At 54.4% G+C, this 19,990-nt stretch overlaps 6 protein-coding genes across 6 annotated transcripts; 3 read left to right on the top strand and 3 right to left on the bottom strand.

The window, feature by feature from the left end:
- Positions 1-4,799: 4,799 nt before the first annotated feature.
- HET-E1-6 (Vegetative incompatibility protein HET-E-1) lies at positions 4,800-6,704 on the bottom strand (the record flags this gene model as incomplete). The annotated part of the gene is made up of 1 exon (XM_036642489.1): positions 4,800-6,704. The coding sequence occupies one exon, from the start codon at positions 6,702-6,704 to the stop codon at positions 4,800-4,802; it is 1,905 nt and encodes a 634-aa protein (XP_036491555.1).
- A 938-nt stretch (positions 6,705-7,642) lies between these two features.
- CGCS363_v010639 (uncharacterized protein) lies at positions 7,643-8,161 on the top strand (the record flags this gene model as incomplete). Its single annotated transcript, XM_036642488.1, has 1 exon — positions 7,643-8,161. One exon carries the CDS (start codon positions 7,643-7,645, stop codon positions 8,159-8,161), a length of 519 nt encoding a protein of 172 aa, XP_036492055.1.
- A 310-nt stretch (positions 8,162-8,471) lies between these two features.
- Positions 8,472-11,429, bottom strand: Fbxl7 (F-box/LRR-repeat protein 7; the record flags this gene model as incomplete). The annotated part of the gene is made up of 1 exon (XM_036642487.1): positions 8,472-11,429. One exon carries the CDS (start codon positions 11,427-11,429, stop codon positions 8,472-8,474), a length of 2,958 nt encoding a protein of 985 aa, XP_036492053.1.
- Positions 11,430-14,014: 2,585 nt separating this feature from the next.
- CGCS363_v010637 (uncharacterized protein) lies at positions 14,015-15,422 on the top strand (the record flags this gene model as incomplete). The annotated part of the gene is made up of 3 exons (XM_036642486.1): positions 14,015-14,114; positions 15,090-15,153; positions 15,227-15,422. The coding sequence occupies 3 exons, from the start codon at positions 14,015-14,017 to the stop codon at positions 15,420-15,422; spliced, it is 360 nt and encodes a 119-aa protein (XP_036492081.1).
- A 1,989-nt stretch (positions 15,423-17,411) lies between these two features.
- Positions 17,412-17,755, top strand: CGCS363_v010636 (uncharacterized protein; the record flags this gene model as incomplete). The annotated part of the gene is made up of 2 exons (XM_036642485.1): positions 17,412-17,490; positions 17,547-17,755. 2 exons carry the CDS (start codon positions 17,412-17,414, stop codon positions 17,753-17,755), a joined length of 288 nt encoding a protein of 95 aa, XP_036492080.1.
- Positions 17,756-18,581: 826 nt separating this feature from the next.
- On the bottom strand, positions 18,582-18,908 carry CGCS363_v010635 (uncharacterized protein; the record flags this gene model as incomplete). The annotated part of the gene is made up of 1 exon (XM_036642484.1): positions 18,582-18,908. The coding sequence occupies one exon, from the start codon at positions 18,906-18,908 to the stop codon at positions 18,582-18,584; it is 327 nt and encodes a 108-aa protein (XP_036492050.1).
- Positions 18,909-19,990: the final 1,082 nt, after the last annotated feature.

The following is a 19,990-nucleotide window of genomic DNA, read 5'->3' as shown; positions in this document are numbered from 1 at the left end:
AGGGAGGGCGATCCCCATTGGCTTGAGATCCCTTGTCTAATACCAAAGACTCTCGTTGTTGTGATTGCGGACCATCGGCAAGAGTACGCAGTGCGGATCGACATTTGTCAACCTTTGAATTCGTGCCGTACAATCTGACCTCCTTCGATATCGGGAATCGTCGAATAGCTACCCCAGTGCGGCATTCAAGGTTCTTGATGTCCTGGTGCTGAAGACCAAGAACTCTTTCCCGAATGATAGAGTCATCGTCCCCCATGCCTAGAGCATGCCCTTCAAGAATCGTATCAATTCTCTCCTTGGTCTCGGCCATCAATTCCTGACCTTTGCTGCTCAGAATCAAAACTAGAAACTCCTCTTCTTCTGGATGACTGCAAGGAGAGTGAACGTCAAACTGGACGCCGTTCTTGTCGGATGAGAAGGAACGTTGCATCGACTGGAAATCTTCCCATACAGCTCCAAGCACTTTCTGAGACAATCGGTAAGTGGCAGTGTAAAGATTGACCAAATCAAACTTGTCTGCCGAGGTGAAGCTCTTTCCGCTGTCGTCGTATGGCGGCATGAACCAGCAAAGCCACGCAATTGCTTGTCTTGCGTCTGCTTCATTCTTGAACCTGACTGCGCCTTCATATCTTCCTGTCGTCTTGAGAAGCTTCGAGGTAAGCTCCGTTTCCAGGGTTCCAAATCTCTTCAAGCTGGATTCAAGCCATCCCCTTGCGGAAGGGTCGTCTGTCAAATCAATTTTCGTGTCTTCCATTTCAAGGTCGTCTGGCAACTTGTCGTGAGGCACGCTTTTCAGGACGTCTTGAGCAGAAGCCTCCACTGGCACCAAGAGTCGAACAATGTACATGTCCGGCATTCGGTGTAGTGTCATCGGCGGGACAAGAGGAATGCCGAAGTGGGGGGATCCCATAGATACCTTTTCTCCCAAGACTTTGTAGTTGCCTTCATTGAACCGCTTGGCACAGTCGATGGCAGGGGATCTCGTGCGGAACCTGAGTTGAACGTTTCGCATAGGCCTTGGCCAATTGACAATAACCGTTCGGCTGCTGATATGATGCGAAAAGCCGCCGGGCTCCCTTGGACCTCGAGGATTCCAGGCAAACACGATCAACTTCGAGAGATCAATATCTTTCATATCGGGCCGATCGTCCGCGTGTAGTTTGTCAAGGATCATTTTAAGCAGCTCTGGGTTGTCCGTGTGGACGACTGCAAAACTTGACATCTCATGTGTGTATCTATGAGCGTCGTCGGAGGCTGTCTGAATGCGATTTGCCGGTATGTGAATGTCGAAACGGCTGAGAAGTTCGGACACGAACTCCGGTGTGCTCTTCGGCGGGAGACGTCTGATCTTCACTGCAAGTAGTTCTTGCTGGATAACAACTTTCATCACTGCTGCTCCCGGCCCAAATGTCACCCAAGCGCCGGGGACTTCTCGTGTGATCTCGATCTCGGTTGCATTTACCTGTTTCGGATTAGCCATCCAGTTCTTGATACATGGCTGGGACTAAGTATGACTTGCCTTTGATTCCCTTAGATCAGAACCTGTGAGCCTAGTGTCTCGATCGGCATCTTTTGCGTGCGACAGTGGACAATTATTGCCCCCCAAACAGTTTCCTCTTGCATTAGATGCACAGGGAATATCCTTGAGAGGGCTTCTTAGATTTTGACCCCTTTCCATATTGGAAGTTGCAGACGATTGAGACTTCGGCTGATTTGGAGCCGCCTCAACCTTCGGATTGGGTTTGGGAGTTCTTCCCACTTTGCTCATCGTGGGTTTTTGCGACTTTGGCTTCTTCTTGACGACTTGCGCCTTTGTAGTGACGGGAACAAACGGCTTTGACTGAGGAATGAGTCGAGACTTATTCCCTAAGTTTTCCTCGCGCAACGAAGCATCAGGAGCACATTTCACGTCGATCTTGCTGTTGATCGAAGTCGCTAGGAGTGCAGAAGGGACCGTTTTAGCGTTCAAACGACTATTTCTTCCCAAATTGTCCACGCGATGGGGAACATTAGGAACATATTCCAAATTAATTCCATCGCCTGACACGACGTAGGGAGGTGCTTTCTTGTCACAGACTTTGCAGGGAAACTCCAAAGGGTCTGCCTGAGCCTCCCGGCATAGTTGTATGCAGTTGCTGGAGGAACAGTAGGTCAACTCTCCGCGGTGATGCCATCTGAAAGAATAGAAGGAAGAGATGAGGAGACTTTCGAAAGTGAATGAGGACAGCAGCTGTTGCAGTTGCTTGACCTGGAACAAGGAACCACAGGCGCCCCCTTCAGCCGGACAAGCTATAACGCCGTTATTGATGTTATGATAGTCCGATAGACAGTAGCTCTCGAAGCAGTCGAGGCAATAGACATGTCCAGAATTCGGCGATATGGGATCTCGTGCTTTTCTCAGGCACATCGAACAGCGACCAGCCCTATCCTTCGCGGTCTGGGACACACTCTTTCGCTGTGACAACATGGTTTTGGCCGTTTCGTGAAGATGTGACGGTCCAAGAATTTCGATAGTCTTTGGTGTCGAAAGCGTGTTGAATCTGATAGATTCATGCCCAAGGGCATTTGATATCGCCTCAAATCCACCAGTCAGAATCCAGGCCAGACTCTGATCATCGAGTTCAATCGATCTGACTGATGGATGATTCAAGGGCACTCCCACATCTTTCCATGCCTTCTGAGCGCCCTGAACCTTTTCAGGGCTTCCGTATATCCGCACGGTCTTTTTCGATGGAACACACTGAAAGACTACTCCGTACTTCTGCTCTAGGGGACTCATGAGCTGGGGGGCAGCAGCCGTGTTCCCTAGGAACGGATTCCAGACCGCCTGACCGATTGGCGACTTCAAGATCTCGCCTTTCAAGACCCTATCGAGGAATCTTTTGACAGAAGAATAAGCGGGGCTGTCAAGACTGCGCAAAGTAAGAATGATGAAGTGGTTTGTCGATGGATAGTACGCAAAGTCAACACGTCGACTCTCGTGGGAAAAGGCATTTTGGACGGCCTTCACTGTCTCCCAAACAGCAGAGAACACTCTAGCGCTCACTCTATAGGTCGCAGAGTACATCTTGCTGGTGTCGTGATAACCTGGTAGGTCGGGCGTATGATTGAGCTGGCGCCGACGGTCATCATTTGCCATAGAGCCTGTGCCAGGGCAGACTAAGACGTCGAAATCTCTCAGTAGAATACCTCTGATTGCGGGATAGTTGACTTGATGAATCTTTTCCATGAGATCGGTAGCGGAGTCGATGTCTGGCTGGAGCTCATAGGCTTTCATAATGTCGACAGTGATTGACTTCGATCCCTGGGTGGATGGGAAGGCATCAGTCCAGTGCTGATCTGATGGCAAAACCATTCCCTCCACGACCGCACCCTGGCCAAAGGTGACTCTAGCCAAGGGGAACTCGCGAATCATGGTCTTCTTTTTAGTAGTACTCTTGACGCGCGTTAGAAAGGTCAAAAGCGCGTCAGAGAACGGCACCACTCACGATAGCGATCTTGGGGGCGACAATGAGATCATCGCGGACCGTGTGCGACAACGGGCATTCAGTGCCGACCTCACACTTTCCCAGAGTATAGGCGCCGCACGCGACTTTATCGAGGCCGCCTACAACAGTTGATTTGGCGGTGCCTTCTCCAGCTTCGGGGGCCTGTTCGTGACGAAAGATGCATCGATCGCCTCGAAAGCGCCACTCTTGTTTTGTATGGTCGTAAGGGTTGGGCACAGGGTCACAAGGCACGGCATCATCGTGCTCATTGTAGTGCCAAGGTTTGGGTTTTCGAATAAACATGATAAAACGAGCTAGTAGAGTCCTCTAATCCAGTTCTGGTTGAGTGCCAGATATAGACAGGCGGTTTGATTAATTGATGATGGACCTAATGCTGTGTAGGGCAGGGATAGTAGCAGAGAGCTTCCACTCGCTCCTGGGGACAGCTAGTCCAAGTTCCTGTTCACGTGTCATAGTGACGAACAAGGGCAAAGAAACCCTTCTTGATTGACATTTCTTTTTCTGCGCATGTGCATATCGCTTATGCTTGCATTGACGTTGGAGGCCGACCATTCTGGAGCATTCAGATATCGAGATCAGGCCGTTGGTCGTGTACCCCAAACCGATGTAACAGTACCTAGTTCATCGTACTGCTTGGCGTTTTGAAAGGACTCAGTGGTTAAGTTTGTAACAGTTAATTCGAAGGTACGCAACGCGCTGGTCGAGTCGACTACAGCATGAACATGTACATTCTTAACGACGTCCCCTTGTCATGAGCATTTCAAGGAGGCGAGAGAAGGTCACAATGCGTCGAAACTAAAGCCATGCAGAAACCGGCGAGGATCGCTGCGACGACTGTTATCTCAAGCAGCTAGTATCAGAGGCTAATGTCGATCGCAGCTAAGGTTATCGCAAGCGCCAATGTCCTTGACCATTACAGGTCCAACGCGCCTCCTCGTCTTTGCCGTCTCCCAACGCTCAAAGAGGAGATTGGCCAGTATGACGTCGCCGCTATGTTCTTGCGTGGACAGCGTTTGCCTGAACTTGTCAAGGATACCCAGTCAAAACTGATATATTAGCTAGCCTTTCCTGTCTAAGCTTCGACGGAGAACGACGACTATGGTAAGTGAACTACTGACGACGTGCGGGGAATGGGAAACAAAGATTGGTGCTCCAGCAGACTAATTAATGAGCAGCGTGCCTTGTGAGCGATAGATAAAAAAGCATTTATTGCTAATGTAATATAATTATTGCCTGCTTCATGTTTTCCGAAGGATTTCGAGCTTTTCTTTGCAAATATGAAGCTCGAAATCATAGTTCTTGTGAATCGTACGTCCCGTCGGAAGGTGGAGTTAGACCCCCAACAGCTTCGCAGCTACTATTATTCCGCGCCTTAATTCTCAAGGAACTGAGATCTGTTGAGTATGATGAAGAGCGTAGACTATGGCTTTGGACCCTTTCGTCTGCGTCGTTTCTGTCTATAGGAGACCAAGGCCGAATAGGTGCAAAGGCCCCTGTAAGAGCATCAGTCTCCATTGATGTGTTGGCTCCTTGTAGGTCTACGACATCCACAAGCCAAATGAATGAACCGTAAGCTGCAGACTGAGTGACGCTAACTTTGAAAGTTTCGGAAGGGCGTAATGAGTATATTTCATTCATAACAGCCTCTGCCGCCAGAGGCCGGTTAGACGTCATGTATGGGACGTCTTCCGTGGCAGAGGGCGACGGCAGAAATGCGGTGTAAGCTCTCGGTCCAGCAACCACAAGTGCAAGACTCGGCGGTGATTTCCCCTCAAGCTTGATTAAATTCCAGTGTCCTTGGTCTGTTGGGATGATGTTTGGCAGTTTGTGGGGTCCTGGGTTGAGAATGTTCGACGTGCTATAGTAGTGGGAGGCAAGACTGTATCCGTGAGGTAGAGTTCGAATGATGCAGCCATTCTCATTCTTGCCGCTCATACTTTCCTTGTCGAAGTTGCTCTGAAAGTGTATCAAAGGCTTGCACAAATTCTCCGGCATCCACACACTCCTGGGAGCATAAAAGATTGCATGGGAAACCCGATAGCACGAGAAGGACACGTGATTATCAAAAACCGACTTTTTAATCGTGGCCTTGCAAAGAGGTATTGCAATGCAATTGAAGTGATCGCTCTTTCGTCGACATTTCAAAGGCGCCAGCAAGATCTCCATGCCCTTTTGCGTGTGCTCAGGCATACACGCTGCCCCATAGGGTAGAGTCTTATCACCATCCAGGCTCCGCGGAAATTGGTGTGGTTGTTGGTGTGGTCTTGGGAGCGATAGTTCCTGCATGAGGGGAGTTGTAATTGTGACTCCAATGCCAGCATGCAACGTAAGCATTGCTTCGTCGGCTGTGAAGAACGGCACAATGTCTCCTGATTCCCTGAACCAGGACGGATGTCCAGCAATGAGGGGTGATGTCCATCTCGAGAGGGTCGTTGCCGGCACGCCGGCTTGCTTGTAACCCCATGCGAAAATGGATGGATCATCAATTTCGTAGAGTATAGCCTGCTGGAGTCGCCTGAAGGCTTTGTCGCCTTCTCCGTAGATCAGCGGCATGTTGATGCCGAAGATGCCGAGCAAACAGTAGGCAATATCTTCTGGACGGGTAGTTCTTCTCTTAGAAGCCCAAGACATTCGCTCCGCCACGCTCGCCGTCGCCAGACGCACAGTGTGATTATCTCCTCCACCAATGAAGCTTCGCCCAATGCCAGTCACCCGGGAAATTAAGTCTCGAAATTCTGAACGAGATCCCAGGAGTTTCCAGTCCGATGAGTAAAAGTCGAGGTTCCTGGGCGCTAGGAGCTCCTGCAGAGTCCATCCACGTGTGAACCAGCGACTTTTGGGAATGTCCTTGGGTATATCCGTCTTTGAATCCGGATACATGATGTCTGAAAGGTAGGCTATGCATATGACTGCCTTTTGGTAAAACTTGAACATCGAGTTGATCGCCTCGGATAACTCGGCGCTGCTGGACTTATCGATACAGCACGTATCGATCCAAATCCAAGTATGCCCCAAATTCCGTGCCAAGTTACAAGAGCTCCGGACCTTGGACCATCCTGCTTTTGGGATGGCTGGGTTGCTGACATCGGCGAAGAGAACCTCTTCATCTCCCCACGTGTGTGAAAGGATCGCGTATGGGGGAGCCTTCCCGACGAAGTCGGCGAGCCGAAGTGTCGTTGTATTTAGCAGTCGCATGTTGAGCGATTCAATCCGCGTCGCTTTGTATTTGTGCTTTCTGAGGCGCGAGAGAATGTAGATGGGAAGTTGAGCACTGCACTTGACGAGGCTGCGGCATTATCAAAGGTGGGGGCGGTTGCTTTACCAAACCCCCCGTAAGCGCCGAGAAATCTGGCTGCGTATGATTACTAGGGTATATGTGATGTCAGCAAATCGGTGCGCCAAGTGAAGTTAATGGACGTTTATATCTTCTGGCGTCCAGTGTGCGTCGCTTGTCGCTGAGCATGCTGTCCAGTTGTCTAAAGCTGTACAAAAGAGTACCGTGATAATGCGACTTCACTGCAAACGCTCACATAAAGATGCAAAAGCCTCTGGTGCTTGTCATCGATCCCGAGCTGCAGTGACTCAACAGTATCAAAGATGAGACTGATTCGTAGATAACAGCCTGTTCTGAGAAGGGATATTAAGATCATGCTCATCCTCATAACGCACATTGAAGTCACGACAACCCCAGCAGGAGCGACGGTCGAAGCTCCAGCCACCTGACGCCCCAAGCTCCCTCCCACCTTCCCGCGCACCCCACAACCTTAAGCCCACCCAGCCGGCACGCACAGACCAGTCCAGCACCCAAGCACCCGGCACTAGCACCAACATGGCCCCCCGCGGGCCGCCGCTCCTCCTCCTGGGCTGACCCGCCAGCCAGGCAATGACATCAACACGAGACCTCCGAAAAAAATTGGCCATCTTAGACACGGGCGGCGCGCCACCATACTTTGCCAGCTAAACCGTGTCACGAGCAGGTCTAAAATTCCTTCATCCCAAGAATCTGACATTCTTTCACCACATCTTCCCCAGATCAGCAATCTCTCCATTTTACAAAAAGGCCCACCTGCTCCACAACCTCAGTCCTAACCCTCACTCCCCCTTCCAACCAAAAAACCTCATCAACAACAACCATGACAATCCCAACCCCATACTACCACCTCTTCACCCTCCTCGACCCTCTAATCGCCCTCTGGGGCACCTCCCTCTTCCTCTTCTCCCCCAAAACCGTAACATCCTCCTACCTGCCCCCCTCCCACAACCCAATCGACCCCTCCATCGCCCACCCGGCCGCCGCCCTCTCCATCTCCACGCCCTCCCTCGCCGCCTCGCTGCGCGAGTACTCCCTGCCCCTGCACGCCCAGATCGCGGGCCACCTCCTCTCCAACGCGCTCCTCTCCGCCGTCCTCCTCCGCGCGACGTCCGACCTGAAAGTGTGGCGCGTCTACCAGCTCTCGCTCTTCCTCGTCGACGCGTTCCTGCTGTACGGCACGTTTGCGTCGTATGCGCTGCAGGGCAGGCTGAACCCGTTCACGACATGGCGGGTGGAGGATTGGGGCGCGGTGGCCATCACGATGCTGGCTGGCGCGACGAGGCTTGCCTTCCTGGTGGGGGTGGGATTTCCGAAGCAGCAGAGGGCCAAGAGGGCGTGATCTGATGCGCAATACAAAGAATCAAGACACATGCACAAGAATTAGCGGTGACAGCGTTGGGTGCTTTTATTGAGAGTCAAATGAACAGGGTATCACCTTATCCAGTCTATCCTCGGCCATACCAGCCGTCACTCCCAATGATTCCAAACATGATACCCAAATATGTGATCCGTAGCTCAAGTCAAACTCGCAGCTATGGCAAAGCCCTTCTCTATGCAAACCGACAATGAAAAACCTCTAGACCAGCCACATCGTACAAACATCTCTCATAAATCATCATGGAAGTTTGATTCCCTAGACGCAATCCCAATTATCGAAGACCAAATACGCCCTTCTCCACAATGAACCGAACCGGCTTCCTTGCCCGACGGCGGATGCTCAGCGCGTGTGGTCGTCCTCCAAGGCCGACATGGTTCGTCGTCGGCTTCGGGCTTGGCAGCGGGAGCGGAACTTGACCGGGAGACAAGCCGTTGCCGCCACGCTCGTCAAATCCCCACCTCATCACGCCTCCGCTGCGGATCCAGTGTTCGAGGTTCCTGCACTGACTGACATCAACCCATTGTATCCTGCTGCAGCCCTCGAGTAGGTTTTCTACGCCGGCACCGGTGACGCGGACGCAGCCACGGACGGAGATACCCTCGAGCTCGTTGAGATGAAGAGCTACAGACTGTAGACTGGCATCGGAGACGGCGCTGCCGCAAAAGGCGAGGCGAAGCTCGCGGAGATTCGGGAGACCAAGAGCCACAACTTCTGTGGCGGTGTCTGAAAGTGCACAGCAGAAGGAAAGGTCCAGGTGTGTAAGGTTCTTGGCAGCGCCAACCAGAGCGACAATGGCGTTGTCGGAGAGATAGGTGCAGTCGGCCAAGCACAAATGCGACAGGTTCAGGAACCGGAAGGGTGCCCATGACTGAAAACCGGCGTCCGTAATGGATGTGCACCGTGTAAGCGAAAGAGACTCTATGCGGTTGGATGCATGAGCCGCCATGTGTGCCATTGACCTATCAGTGATGTGCTTGCAATATGATAGGTTGAGATGCTTCAATTTGGGGCAGCCAATTATCGTCCCTGGCTTCGGGATGTTGGCTGGCCGTGGCGCTTGTTGGGCCGCGACGGCCTTCGGAGGCTTCGCCTTTGCGTTGGAGCTGGAGATGACGACCTGTTTGCTGGCCGGCGGCGGTGGTGGGGGCTCGGGAACAACCCAGCCAACGACACGCGCAAGTAGGTTGTCGCCAACTTTGCGGCAGTTACTCCAATCAACCTCCTCGAGGTCCTTTGCATTTTCGGCCATGTCCAGGATCTGGTTAGCAGAGACATCCCAAACGGACCGCATTCTCCAGCGCTTCACGTTACGGCCGCAACTCTCCCAGAGACAACGGAACCCATCGTCGGTAATATGGAAGCAGTTGCTAATGTCAATGGTCTCGGGCCGTGTTCCGACAAAGGGGCCGATCGAGGTTTTGATGGCCAAATCGGTGACTCGTCTGTTGTACTCTGATAAATCCAAGTCCAAGCACACCTCGGGATGTGTTGTGAGGAGCTTGCGCCAATGACTAGAGATGAGGCGTGCACGCATGAGCTCGGCGATGTCCAAAAACCGGAAAACAGCGACGAGCATGTCGTCGGGTAGCGCAGGGGTTTGCACCGGATGCGGTCGCCGAGGCAGCGTTCGAGCTCGCTTAACAGGCACCTGGACCTCCGAGTCGGGAGGTGACTGGGGCACGGAGAAACGGAGGGGTGTTGAGTCGAGCTGGTGTACCCGGAAGCCGTTCACCCCTGTAGGCGACGACGTATCGGATTGCGGGGTAGGAGGGGCCAGGGAGTTGCGTCGCCTATTCCGCATATTCTCCATGTCTACGCTCAGAAACGGATCGGGGTCCTTCGGCTCCATTGTGTCGTCGTCTTTTGTAGGAGATGCCGGTTTGGATGGGGTTGTAAAGGCGATGTGGGGAAGAGCCTTTGGCGTCGTCGGTGTAGGAGGGTCTGACTTGCTGGTCCTTTCTCTGGGGTCCGCGTCCGCCATCTCAACATCATCGTCCGACTTTTTGTATCTCTTCCGTGCCGTCTCTTCCACCTGCGACTTGATATCCGGCGGGCATCGGCTCCATAGTTTGTCCAATGCATCCCCCGGGATCATTAAACATTCAACAGTCGTAATTGCCCTAACAGTGGCCGTGCGCCCCTCTGACAGACCAAGACTTGCCACCTCCCCAAAGTACTGGCCAGCTTTCAATCTCGGACGGATGTACGACGCCCGCGTTAGCTTCTTGAACGGTTCGTGGGGGCTAGGTGCCTCGTGTATGACTTCAGCCTCGCCACGAACGATGAAGAATATCTCATTGCCAGCGGAGCCTTGTTGGATGATATCCGTGAAAGGTGCATACGTCTTCGGCTGAGCGCTCAAGCCGAGGAAGTGCAGGATGTCTGGGGGTAATGTCGAGAAAAGCGGGAGCTCCTTCAGGGTTTTGCGTACGTTAACGAAACCGCTTCCGAGCGCGCTCCCGGCTGCAGGATCCTCAATGGCTCCTGGACTAGGCGACTTTCTCTTTTTCGAGTTGACGACCGTTCCCTCCTTGATTGTGCCAACTTCGCCCGTCGAAACTTCACCCGGCGCCGGCTCCCGCAGCCCGTTAATGTGCGAAGAGGGGCTTTTCAAAGGCTGGCCACCTTCTTGTCGTTTCTTCTTGAGAATGTTTAATCGTTCTTGGGCTTCCTGGCGAATTGCCTTTTCCATGTCGGGGAACTTTGGCAACTCAGCCTGGAGATCCTCCTTCTTAAGGACCACGAGAAGACATTTTGTCCTAGCAATGATGGTTGCAGTGCGGGGGATATTCATAAGCACTCCAATCTCACCAAAGAAGGCACCGGGTTTGAGTTCAGCATAGATGGCCTCACCATCTCGGGAAGTAACTGCAACAACACCTCGCACCAACCAGTACATTGCCCGAGCGTCATCGCCTTCTGTGAGAATGTGGTCCTGTGCTGCGTGAACCTGCGGTCGCATATGATTACCGATCGCCGCCAGAAACTCTTCTGGTGCGGAGACAAACAGAGGGAACGATCTGATGCGGTCGACCAGATCAAGCGGCATATCCCGGATGGTCGAGGCGGTCAATGGAGATGGGCGCATGGGCCGGGTAGGGTTCGAGTCTGAATTGAAGGACCTGAGAAGGGAAAGGGAGTCAGGCAGCCCGCCTGGACCAGCGGCACCAGCGCCATGAGCCAGAGCCCGGTAGGGCGATGGTGATGTCGGGGAGCGATTCCGCCTCATGGTCCGGGAGGGATGCCGCGTGCGTGGTCGTGTCGACGCCAGGTTTCCGGTGTGCCTTGCCGGCTAAGCTCTCCACCCCAGTGGCAGGGCAGAGGGCCAAAGCTTTTAACAGGGCTTCGCCAATGCACACCCAAGCTGTCGCCTGTGCTTCGCGAGGCGTTCGGAGGGAGAAGTCCTCCTTGCCCGTGTGCGGTGTCGTCGCTGGTTTGTAGTTGTTCTAGTTCACAGTCGTCGATTGGACCCTGGAAATGACGTTCGTTGCCGCTGCGGGACGGTTTGAAGTTGTGTTCAGCGAACGAGGGATGTCGATATTTACAGAAGGCGTCGTGATACCCGAGGAATTATGTACGTTTCGTTTGGGGCGTTTATTGTTTCTTCTCGCGGCGGTGGGGGAGCACACGTCGGGCGTGGCTTGCGGCGGGGCGTTTGGAAGCTCTAGATCTGAGGGTCGGGGATGTTGACGACACAGAGTGTCGCAGATCCTATCACACGAGACCGCTGCTCGGAGGGAGGATTGTTCGACAGCGATTGACTGAAAAGTCGGACTGACGACGTCTTCTTGGTGGCGGCAAAAGTACCACGAGCTCGTTGCATGGAGGCAGCGACGGAGGAGTCGTGGCCACTGGGCGTCGGATTCGCGGATAGCTTGTTGGAGCGGCGTGGTTCCGTCTGCGGAAAAGAGACCAGACACTGTTAGTTTGCGATGTCGTGAAGCAACCGGACGAGGCCATTCGGGGCTTACCAAAATGTATGGCGAAGAGCCAGAAGTCGTTTCTCGGTGTATGCTTCCTTGATCAATGGAGCAGAGCTGCCGTCGCGTGGGTTTCGGCTGGCCGCAATGAGCGGAAAAGGAATGGCGAAGGCGGTGGCACGAAAGCTGCTGGGGTGGCTGTCGCGGAGTCGGAGGCGACAAACAGAGGCGGCGGAAGCGGACGGTGTCGACCACAACGCAAGCCGTTTTCGAGGCGGTGGTGGACAAACAATTGGAGCTGGAGATAGTCCAGCGGCGATGGGACAGGGTGATGAAGAAGAAGGGAAGAAGCCGTGACGGAGGAAGAGGCGGTCGTGACTGGGAAGGGAACTGGCCTGGGGCGACGGGGACGAGGAAGGTGGTGGTTGTAGGGTAGTGGTGGTGGAGGAGGACTGCAGTGTGCTGGTGGTGGGACGTGAGCGCAGTGGGCGGGCGTGGACGTGGGCGTGGGCGTGGGACTCTGGACGTGGGACGGGGACGTGGGGAAAGATTCCTTCACGTTTCTCGCAAGCGCAGGGTGCAGGAGCAGGAGGCACTGGAAGTGCAAGTGCGGCAGGTGCAGTGCAGGTGCGTCGCAAGGGCAGGGACTAGTAAAGTTCCAGAAGAGGAGACCCAGCGACGCCTACCAGGTAGACAGCGAGAGCAGTACCGGGCAGGTACAGTCCAGAGTACCTACCTTACTACCTAACCCGGTACGGGAACTACCTGCCCAGCCTGCCTTCCATTGTTACTAAAAACTGAAGGAGCAATTGCCAGAGAAGCACGAACAGCCGCCAGAAACAGAAGCAGCGACGCAATGGATGTGGAGATGCCACCTGCCCTGCCCTGCATCGCTCTTGCCTTCAGTTGCCGTAGGCTAATCAAGTAGACAAGAGGTACCAGAAGGCGCGCAAAACAGACAGCAGGTACGAGAGCCTGCTAAGGAAACCGCCAGCGGGAGGCCCTGCAAGCTTGACAGCCCAAGGGTCACCTCCCTCCTGTCTCTCTTGCCCTTTCCCTTTTCCTTTTCCCACCCATACACCTTCCAACCTTCCAGCGTACCTACCACGCGCACTGCACCTGTGCCAGCACCACGACAATGACGCTTGGATAGTGGGGCTCGGCCGACGGGGAAGGTACCGACAACGTACCGGGCTACGGTGCACGGACACAGGGGAAGCCTGTCTCAGGGGTTGCGAGCGCGTCACTGGCAGGGAAAAGGGACCTGCGAGTGACTGAAAGCCAAAGCTTAAACTGCCAGCGAGGAGGGCGACTTGCCCTTGGGCTTCAAACCCCTCCTCTTCCTCAGCTTCGTGGTGGTGGTGGTAATGGCGGTGGTGGTGGCGGCCGGTGAGAGATGAAGTTCTCGATTCTGGTACCACCTTTGGTAGCGGCTACTAAACAAATCCTAAGGGCCGTAAAGTGTTTCTTCGTCGGCATCATGGAATCCAATCAGGGTAGCGGGGAGAAAGGAGCTTACCTATTCTTGCAAGTATTTTGCCTCTATTGTTTGGTAGTGTCTGTCTGCCTTTCACGTACGTACGTATTACCACATTTCCACGTCCCAAGCCCTGGATGCGTTCCCAGCCGGGGGCCCCCAGGACTTGCGAGGGACATGCGACAGACAAACTGCAACAACACCAACTCCATGCCGCGTAGGGAGTACAGCAGACTGGGTGGTGACAAACACATGGTACCGCTGCTGCTGCTGGTGGAGGGCAGGCGATGCACCTTCAAAGCTTGCCAGACGGTGACGCTCGTCGGCCGCCATCATTTGCGTAGCGAGCCAACCTTTACTTTGCTAGCCAGGAAGTCTACTGCGGTGCGAGGCTCCGGAGACGAGGAGACGATCGCGATGAACTGCGCACAAATGGTGGTATCCGCCGAGCATTTCATCCAGATTTCGAGGCTCAAGTCGGCCAGGTCACCAGACTTTCAGCCCAACCTCGTGAGACGTTAGTCTAGGGCTGGCTGATGGCGACAGCAACAGTAAGATGCGACTTGAATCTGCGCACTGCTCCGGTCGCCGGTGTGACGTGCGAGCATGAATAAGGTAGCGCAAGCTAGGCCACCAGGGCGTGTCCAGAACCGCCGCAACCTTCCCGTCTGCTGCTAGACTGGCCGCTGGACCCCTAGCTAGAGGCAGCTTGAGGAAGCTAATGGCAGGGTAGCCGGAGAAAAACAAATCAAACGGGTGATTAGCCGTCCGTTTCTTTGTTCTCTGCGGCTTCTGGACGCGGCTTCCATGCTGGCTTCCATTTCGACTTCGACTTCCATATCGAATTGTTCCAAACAGCTTCGATCGAGCCTTCGGTCTGGATCCAACCGCCTCTCTGTGCCAATGTCAACCTCCGCCACTCCGCCCGGCCGTATGGTATCAAAAGTTCAAAACTCACCTTTGACTTTGCTCCCACAGGTTCATCTGCTTCCCATCCCACGTCCCACATCTCAAATCGCACACTCATGCGATCTGCAGTGGTGGGCGGGCGACGACTGGAGCTTCTAGAAGCCTGCACACTGGCAGTGGCGCCCATTGCCGAGCGCTGCCGACTCTTGCCACAGCACATGGTAAACTCACATCGTCAGGGTGAGGGCAATGTAAAGACGTGGAAGCAGAGTCGAAGCCAGAATTGGACCGCAACCTTTTTCATCTGGTGGCCACCGGTTGGGCTTTGAGACGAAAGGCAAATCAAGTCGTGCGACCCTAGCGATTTGACCCAAGCAACGCTCGCATCATTTGGGCGTGATCTGTAGACGGCCGAGGGCGGACGAGACAGACTGGAAAGAAGAGGAGCGTGCAGCGGCGAATAACGAAAACGATGGCAACGGCGACAATCTGCGCATCTGTGAGCGTTTCGTACCAGAAAAAGATTCCCCCCATCTCCCCTGTGCCTGGGTACCTAGGTATTTGTCTCCCTCATCTCCCCAAGGCGCTTCAGGAACCAGCCATCAACCAGACTCCAGTCTGAGGTCACCTCTCCTCGTCTTTCCCAGGTAAGCCCAGCCCGCAGAGGCCGGGACCAGAAGCGCATGTGTGAGTGGAGCGCCATCTCACCGTGTGTCTCAGACTTGCAGGCTGGGGCCCCTGGCTCATCGGGGCCGAAAGAGCGAGCACGGGGCAGGAAACGATCCCGAAAGGCGACGGTCCATTGAAGCGGCCAGTCCACAGCGGATGGAGGAGAGGGTGCACCCGGCTAACCATGTCGCTGCTGGCGATGAAGCTGGGGGATGGTGGCCCAGGGGAGGGGCAAGGCACCGGCTGATGGGAGGGAGGGATGCGTGGAAGGGCCGTGGAAGGGCCATGGAAGGGCCATGGAAGCCCTCTAGAAGGCGGAAGGAATTGGAAAGACGAAGGAATAGCTGTGCCGCCCATCGCTGCAGCCCGCTGACCTAAAGCGTTCGATGGGCGAATTGAGTTGACGAAGGGCAACCCATTCCCTACACCTCAGGTAGGTAGCTTTCGAAACCACATGCAAGGAAGAGTTCGCGGCATCGAGATTTCGGTAGTTGGCCAAAGAGGGAAAGTTGCAAATTGCGTCTTGTTTTGCATTGCAGTCCGGCAATTGCCATGTGGTCTCATGGGAAGGGCCTGCCTTTTTTGCAGATTGCCGGCGAGGACAAGGACAATGAAGGAAGATCCAATGGAAGGGGCGTTGGATGGTGGGTTGCTCGCGACTGCCACATGGCCACGCGATCCTTCCCAATGATAAGTTGCCTCCAATGGGTAAGAAGAGAAGGCAGGCGCACACCCATCCATTACTATTACTGCCTTCCCAGGATAAGGTACTTTGGATATGGCGAGAGAAGGAGAGATACGGTACGTAGCATGAAGAGGAAGGAAGTAAATGACTGTACTAAGGATAGCAGAAAGCAGCCACGCACCGTTGAACCTTCCACTGGGCGACACGCTGCCTTCCATCCCACGCCTCAATCTGCGCTGGTGCGGGTCTTGGCAAAACGCTCTTGCCCCGGCCGTTGTCAGGTTCTTTCTTTGTTCTTTCCTCCCGTCAACGTCTGCAGCCGCACCCGCGCCGCTGATGCACCTGCCCACCCGTATCCTCGGGCTGCGTTTTCTTTTCTTTTTGTCTCGTCTTTTCTTTCTTTGCTTCCTTTTTTTTTCCTGTCAGAAGCGCGTCCCCTACACCCACACACACGAAAACCATACCCACACGCCCCGGCTCGAATTGGTCTTCCAACATCACGGCCGGCCCGAAAAGCCAAACGTTGAGGCCCCGAAGGCTTTGACGAGCTTCGTATTCCCCAAGTCCGACTGTTTCGCTTCCGGTCTGCCAATAATCGACCTCGGTTTGCTTTTGGACCCAACCTAAGGTCTTCGACATGATTCATCTCTCGTCGCTTGCCCTCATACATCAGCCAATGTAACACCGTAGCCACGCGGCTCTATGGCCACACTTTCAGAGTGGACGAACTTGAGGCAGCGATCAAGTCGCTGGAATCTGTTCTCAGCCCAATGGTCGGATCACCTGCTGCTCCCAGAGACGCAAACACCACAAAGAATCTTTACTTAGACTTCTACGTGGTGAAACACATCTCCCATGCCCTTGGAACGCGACCAGGAACACCTTTTGGGCACCAACTGCAGTAGAATCATGAACGACGGACGCAGCTTCCAACCACACGCGACTGCTCGCATAAACCGACGGGACACTTTGGGCAACATGCACCCTTTTCCTCGTGGCGGCATAACTGACCGTCGGTCACCGGTCGAACACCGCAATCCGATAATTCCACCGCGGACCGGTGCAGCTCTCACACACGCCACCCATCTCCCGCAATCTAACCGCGTCGCGATTTTTTATCCTTTCCACCACGTGTCGACCAGATTCTAACATCCTTCTAGAAGCCGCACAGAACACTTCACAAGACTTCACAATCGACGCTTCGCTCAGGGTCGCACCATGCACTGTCCCTGACCGCTGTCGCTTTCGTTTCCCTATAGGTGCCTAGCCCTAACAATAGTGCCGGCCGTCAACCAGACACTACCAAGTGCACGCTGGCTTTTGAGCCCTCGGGCATGGGACTTGATCGATCATTCTAGCTCCAGTATCATGAACCCCGCAGCTGCCATGGGAGCCAGTAACGAGAGCAAGCTTTCATGAATGGGGCATCCCTGACCTTCACGTGCCGGCTACGATGTCGAATCGCAGCAATCCTGACCGCACTCGCACGTTGACCTCAATCTCATCGACATATCGGCGGTGCAGTGTTTCAAGATTCGGTTTGCGCGGCCCATGCTCCCTTCCCGTACTCGGTACCCGCTCAATCCGACGAAGTTAGAGCTGAAGCGCATATTATTGAGGACACTTTTTGGTACATCAACATTCGTCTGCAATGTTCTGGCCGGGCTGTCGCGCTGATCAGCCCAGCACCGACCTGTTCCATCGATGTTCCCAGTACGGACCGGCTGACACCTGGCACACGAGCCTTTGAGGAAGACTTTTTGGTGACAAACTCGTCGTGGATTCGTCCGCCACGTCCCATTGTCATCTCTACATCTTCATCTTCGACAGTGTTTTTTGAGACCAGCAAACTCAAGGTCCAGGAAGCGTGCCGGCTTTGCTGCCCGGGCAGCTAGGCCTTCTGCTCGGTCGGAGAGGCTGGCTGGACTGAAGCCCCCGATGAGCTGGCGCTTTTCTATGGTTAGCTTTCGACTGTGAGGTTGTAGCCAGTTTCACCATCAGTACGATTACGAGCTTGAGAAAAACCACCTTCTCCCACGAAGGTTCACTTGCAACTGGGAAAATTGCGTGACAACCAATTGTTGCACGTGTTGAATTAGAGACTAATAAACTGGCAGCTGCTCGACATCCCCACCTCAATTTTACCGTCAGCTTGGTTTGACGATTATCTTCAATAGCCGCGGCAACGTGCCGCCATGTTTGCACCAACGAACTGCAGGCCCGGGTATGCTTGAACCCCTATGGTGCTGGCTGTTGATGCACAGCAAAGTTATCTTCCGTCATGGTTTGGCCTCTCTTGCTTCTCTCTGCAACCTCACGCGACCGGCTAGGCTGTGGTCCAAAAGGGGCAGTTGTTTCGACACGTCCGTCGCGGTATACGCGCATCCCACGGGCGCGAATCCTTGAGCCCGTTGTCGGTCTCTAGTCATGGCCCGCCGGAGGGTTAGTTACACCCTGGACCACCTCTGCCAGTGGCTTGCCCGAGGTTGCATTGCCGACACCGCGATAACATCCAGTCGGATGATTCGTTGTGTCTCGACGCGACGGCTGGGGCCCACAATGACGAGGTCGTCTTCCGGACCGAATCTCCACGGCGATGGTCCCCGTCGATAACCAGGGTCGTAGACCGGTGCACCGGCCCAAGCCCCACCCGATAGTCCGATGTGGATACCAGGGGCCGGAGTGGTGATCGTCGCCGGGAAAGTGTTCCAGGGCTCCATTTCAGATGCCACAGAGACCTTGTGTGCAGTCAAGACCCTTCCCAGTATTGCAGCAGATGGAGCCGTTGGCGCAGAAGCACGCTCGGCCATCCTTTGGCATTTCCTGCTCATTGAAAATCGCCTTGAGCGAGGCAGCGAGTTCCTCCGAGTCGATCGCGGAAGCTTGCGCTTTGCTGGCTGATGGCTTTGTCGGCACTGAGGTAGCGGCAGCTTCGACCGCAGAGCTTCCACTGCCTTCGACGGCGATGGGGTGTTGTTCAGTATCCACGGGCATGGCCAGAGCAGTGACCGCCAGCATGGCGACAGAGATGGGAGCTGTGACCTTCATGTTGATGGTTGTGGTGTGTTGTTGTCGGAGGAGGGTATGTTGCAGAGTGTGTGCTAATGTTGGATACAGAGGCACAGGTTGTGATTTATGTCTGAGATTGTTGCGATGAATCGTAATGAGAGCAGTTGCGACAGGCCGAAGTGTTATAGACTTGCGAGCGAACGGTCGTCCGGACGAAGAGCCGGACTTGGTCGAGTTCTTGAACGAATTTGACTTGCATGCAGCAAAGGATGGCCAAGGACCTAACGAGCGCCGTTGGGGGTTGGCGGGAACCACCAGGGGCCACCTAAACAGCCACAAACCGAAGCGTGAAACGAGTGCTGCACACAAAGACGGGAAGGAAAAAGAAAGGTCGGTTGGTGCAGGCGGCTTTTCTACTTCTGGTTCTTGGGTCGTCGAAGGAGGATCTTATGTTCAATTAATATGCACTCCTACGGCTATGGATAGACAGCACGCGAGCGACCAACGCGCCCCCTCTCCCGACGATCCTGGTATATTGCCATCCACAACACGGGGTCCGAATCAGGAATCAAGGAAGAAAGGGATTCTGCAGGACTGGTCTTACTGATGATGTTACGTCGCATCCGGCGCGAAAAAATAAGAAAAGCAGCAGGCGACGCAGAGCAAAAACATCCGAAGCCTGAGAAAACGAGACGACAGGTGTTGGGGGTGGGAGGGGGCCCGGCTCGGTCGTTCGTTTGATGCTGCGACCCGTGCGGGGCGGAGGCGCGATAATGGGGCCGTTAAACCACCCCCAAGGGAAGGTAGCTCGGGCGCTACCTAAGCTTACACTTTGGAGATTCATGCAGGTTCACTGTCCGATGGCCCTTTCGTTGCAGCGCTGTTGGCGCTATTGGAAGATCATTGAGCGGGCATGACAGAGAGAGGCACAGAGGGCGGAGTTGGGGGTTGGGGGGGGACAGCCCCGATGCAGAACAGGGCCTTGTTGGTGCTGTGCAGATCAGCCCCGGCAAGGTCCAAGGCACAATTCGACAGTGGTTCGAGTCAGGTCTGCGGAGAGAGTGAAGTCATTGTGGTTTTCCCCGCGGACAAAAAGTGCGATGGGAATTGATGCAGAGGAA

The sequence above is a fragment of the Colletotrichum siamense genome (assembly GCF_013390195.1).
Source record: "Colletotrichum siamense strain Cg363 chromosome Unknown KSG_Cg363_contig07, whole genome shotgun sequence".
Taxonomy (NCBI): Eukaryota; Fungi; Ascomycota; class Sordariomycetes; order Glomerellales; family Glomerellaceae; genus Colletotrichum; species Colletotrichum siamense.
This window is presented reverse-complemented; position numbering and strand designations above follow the sequence as displayed.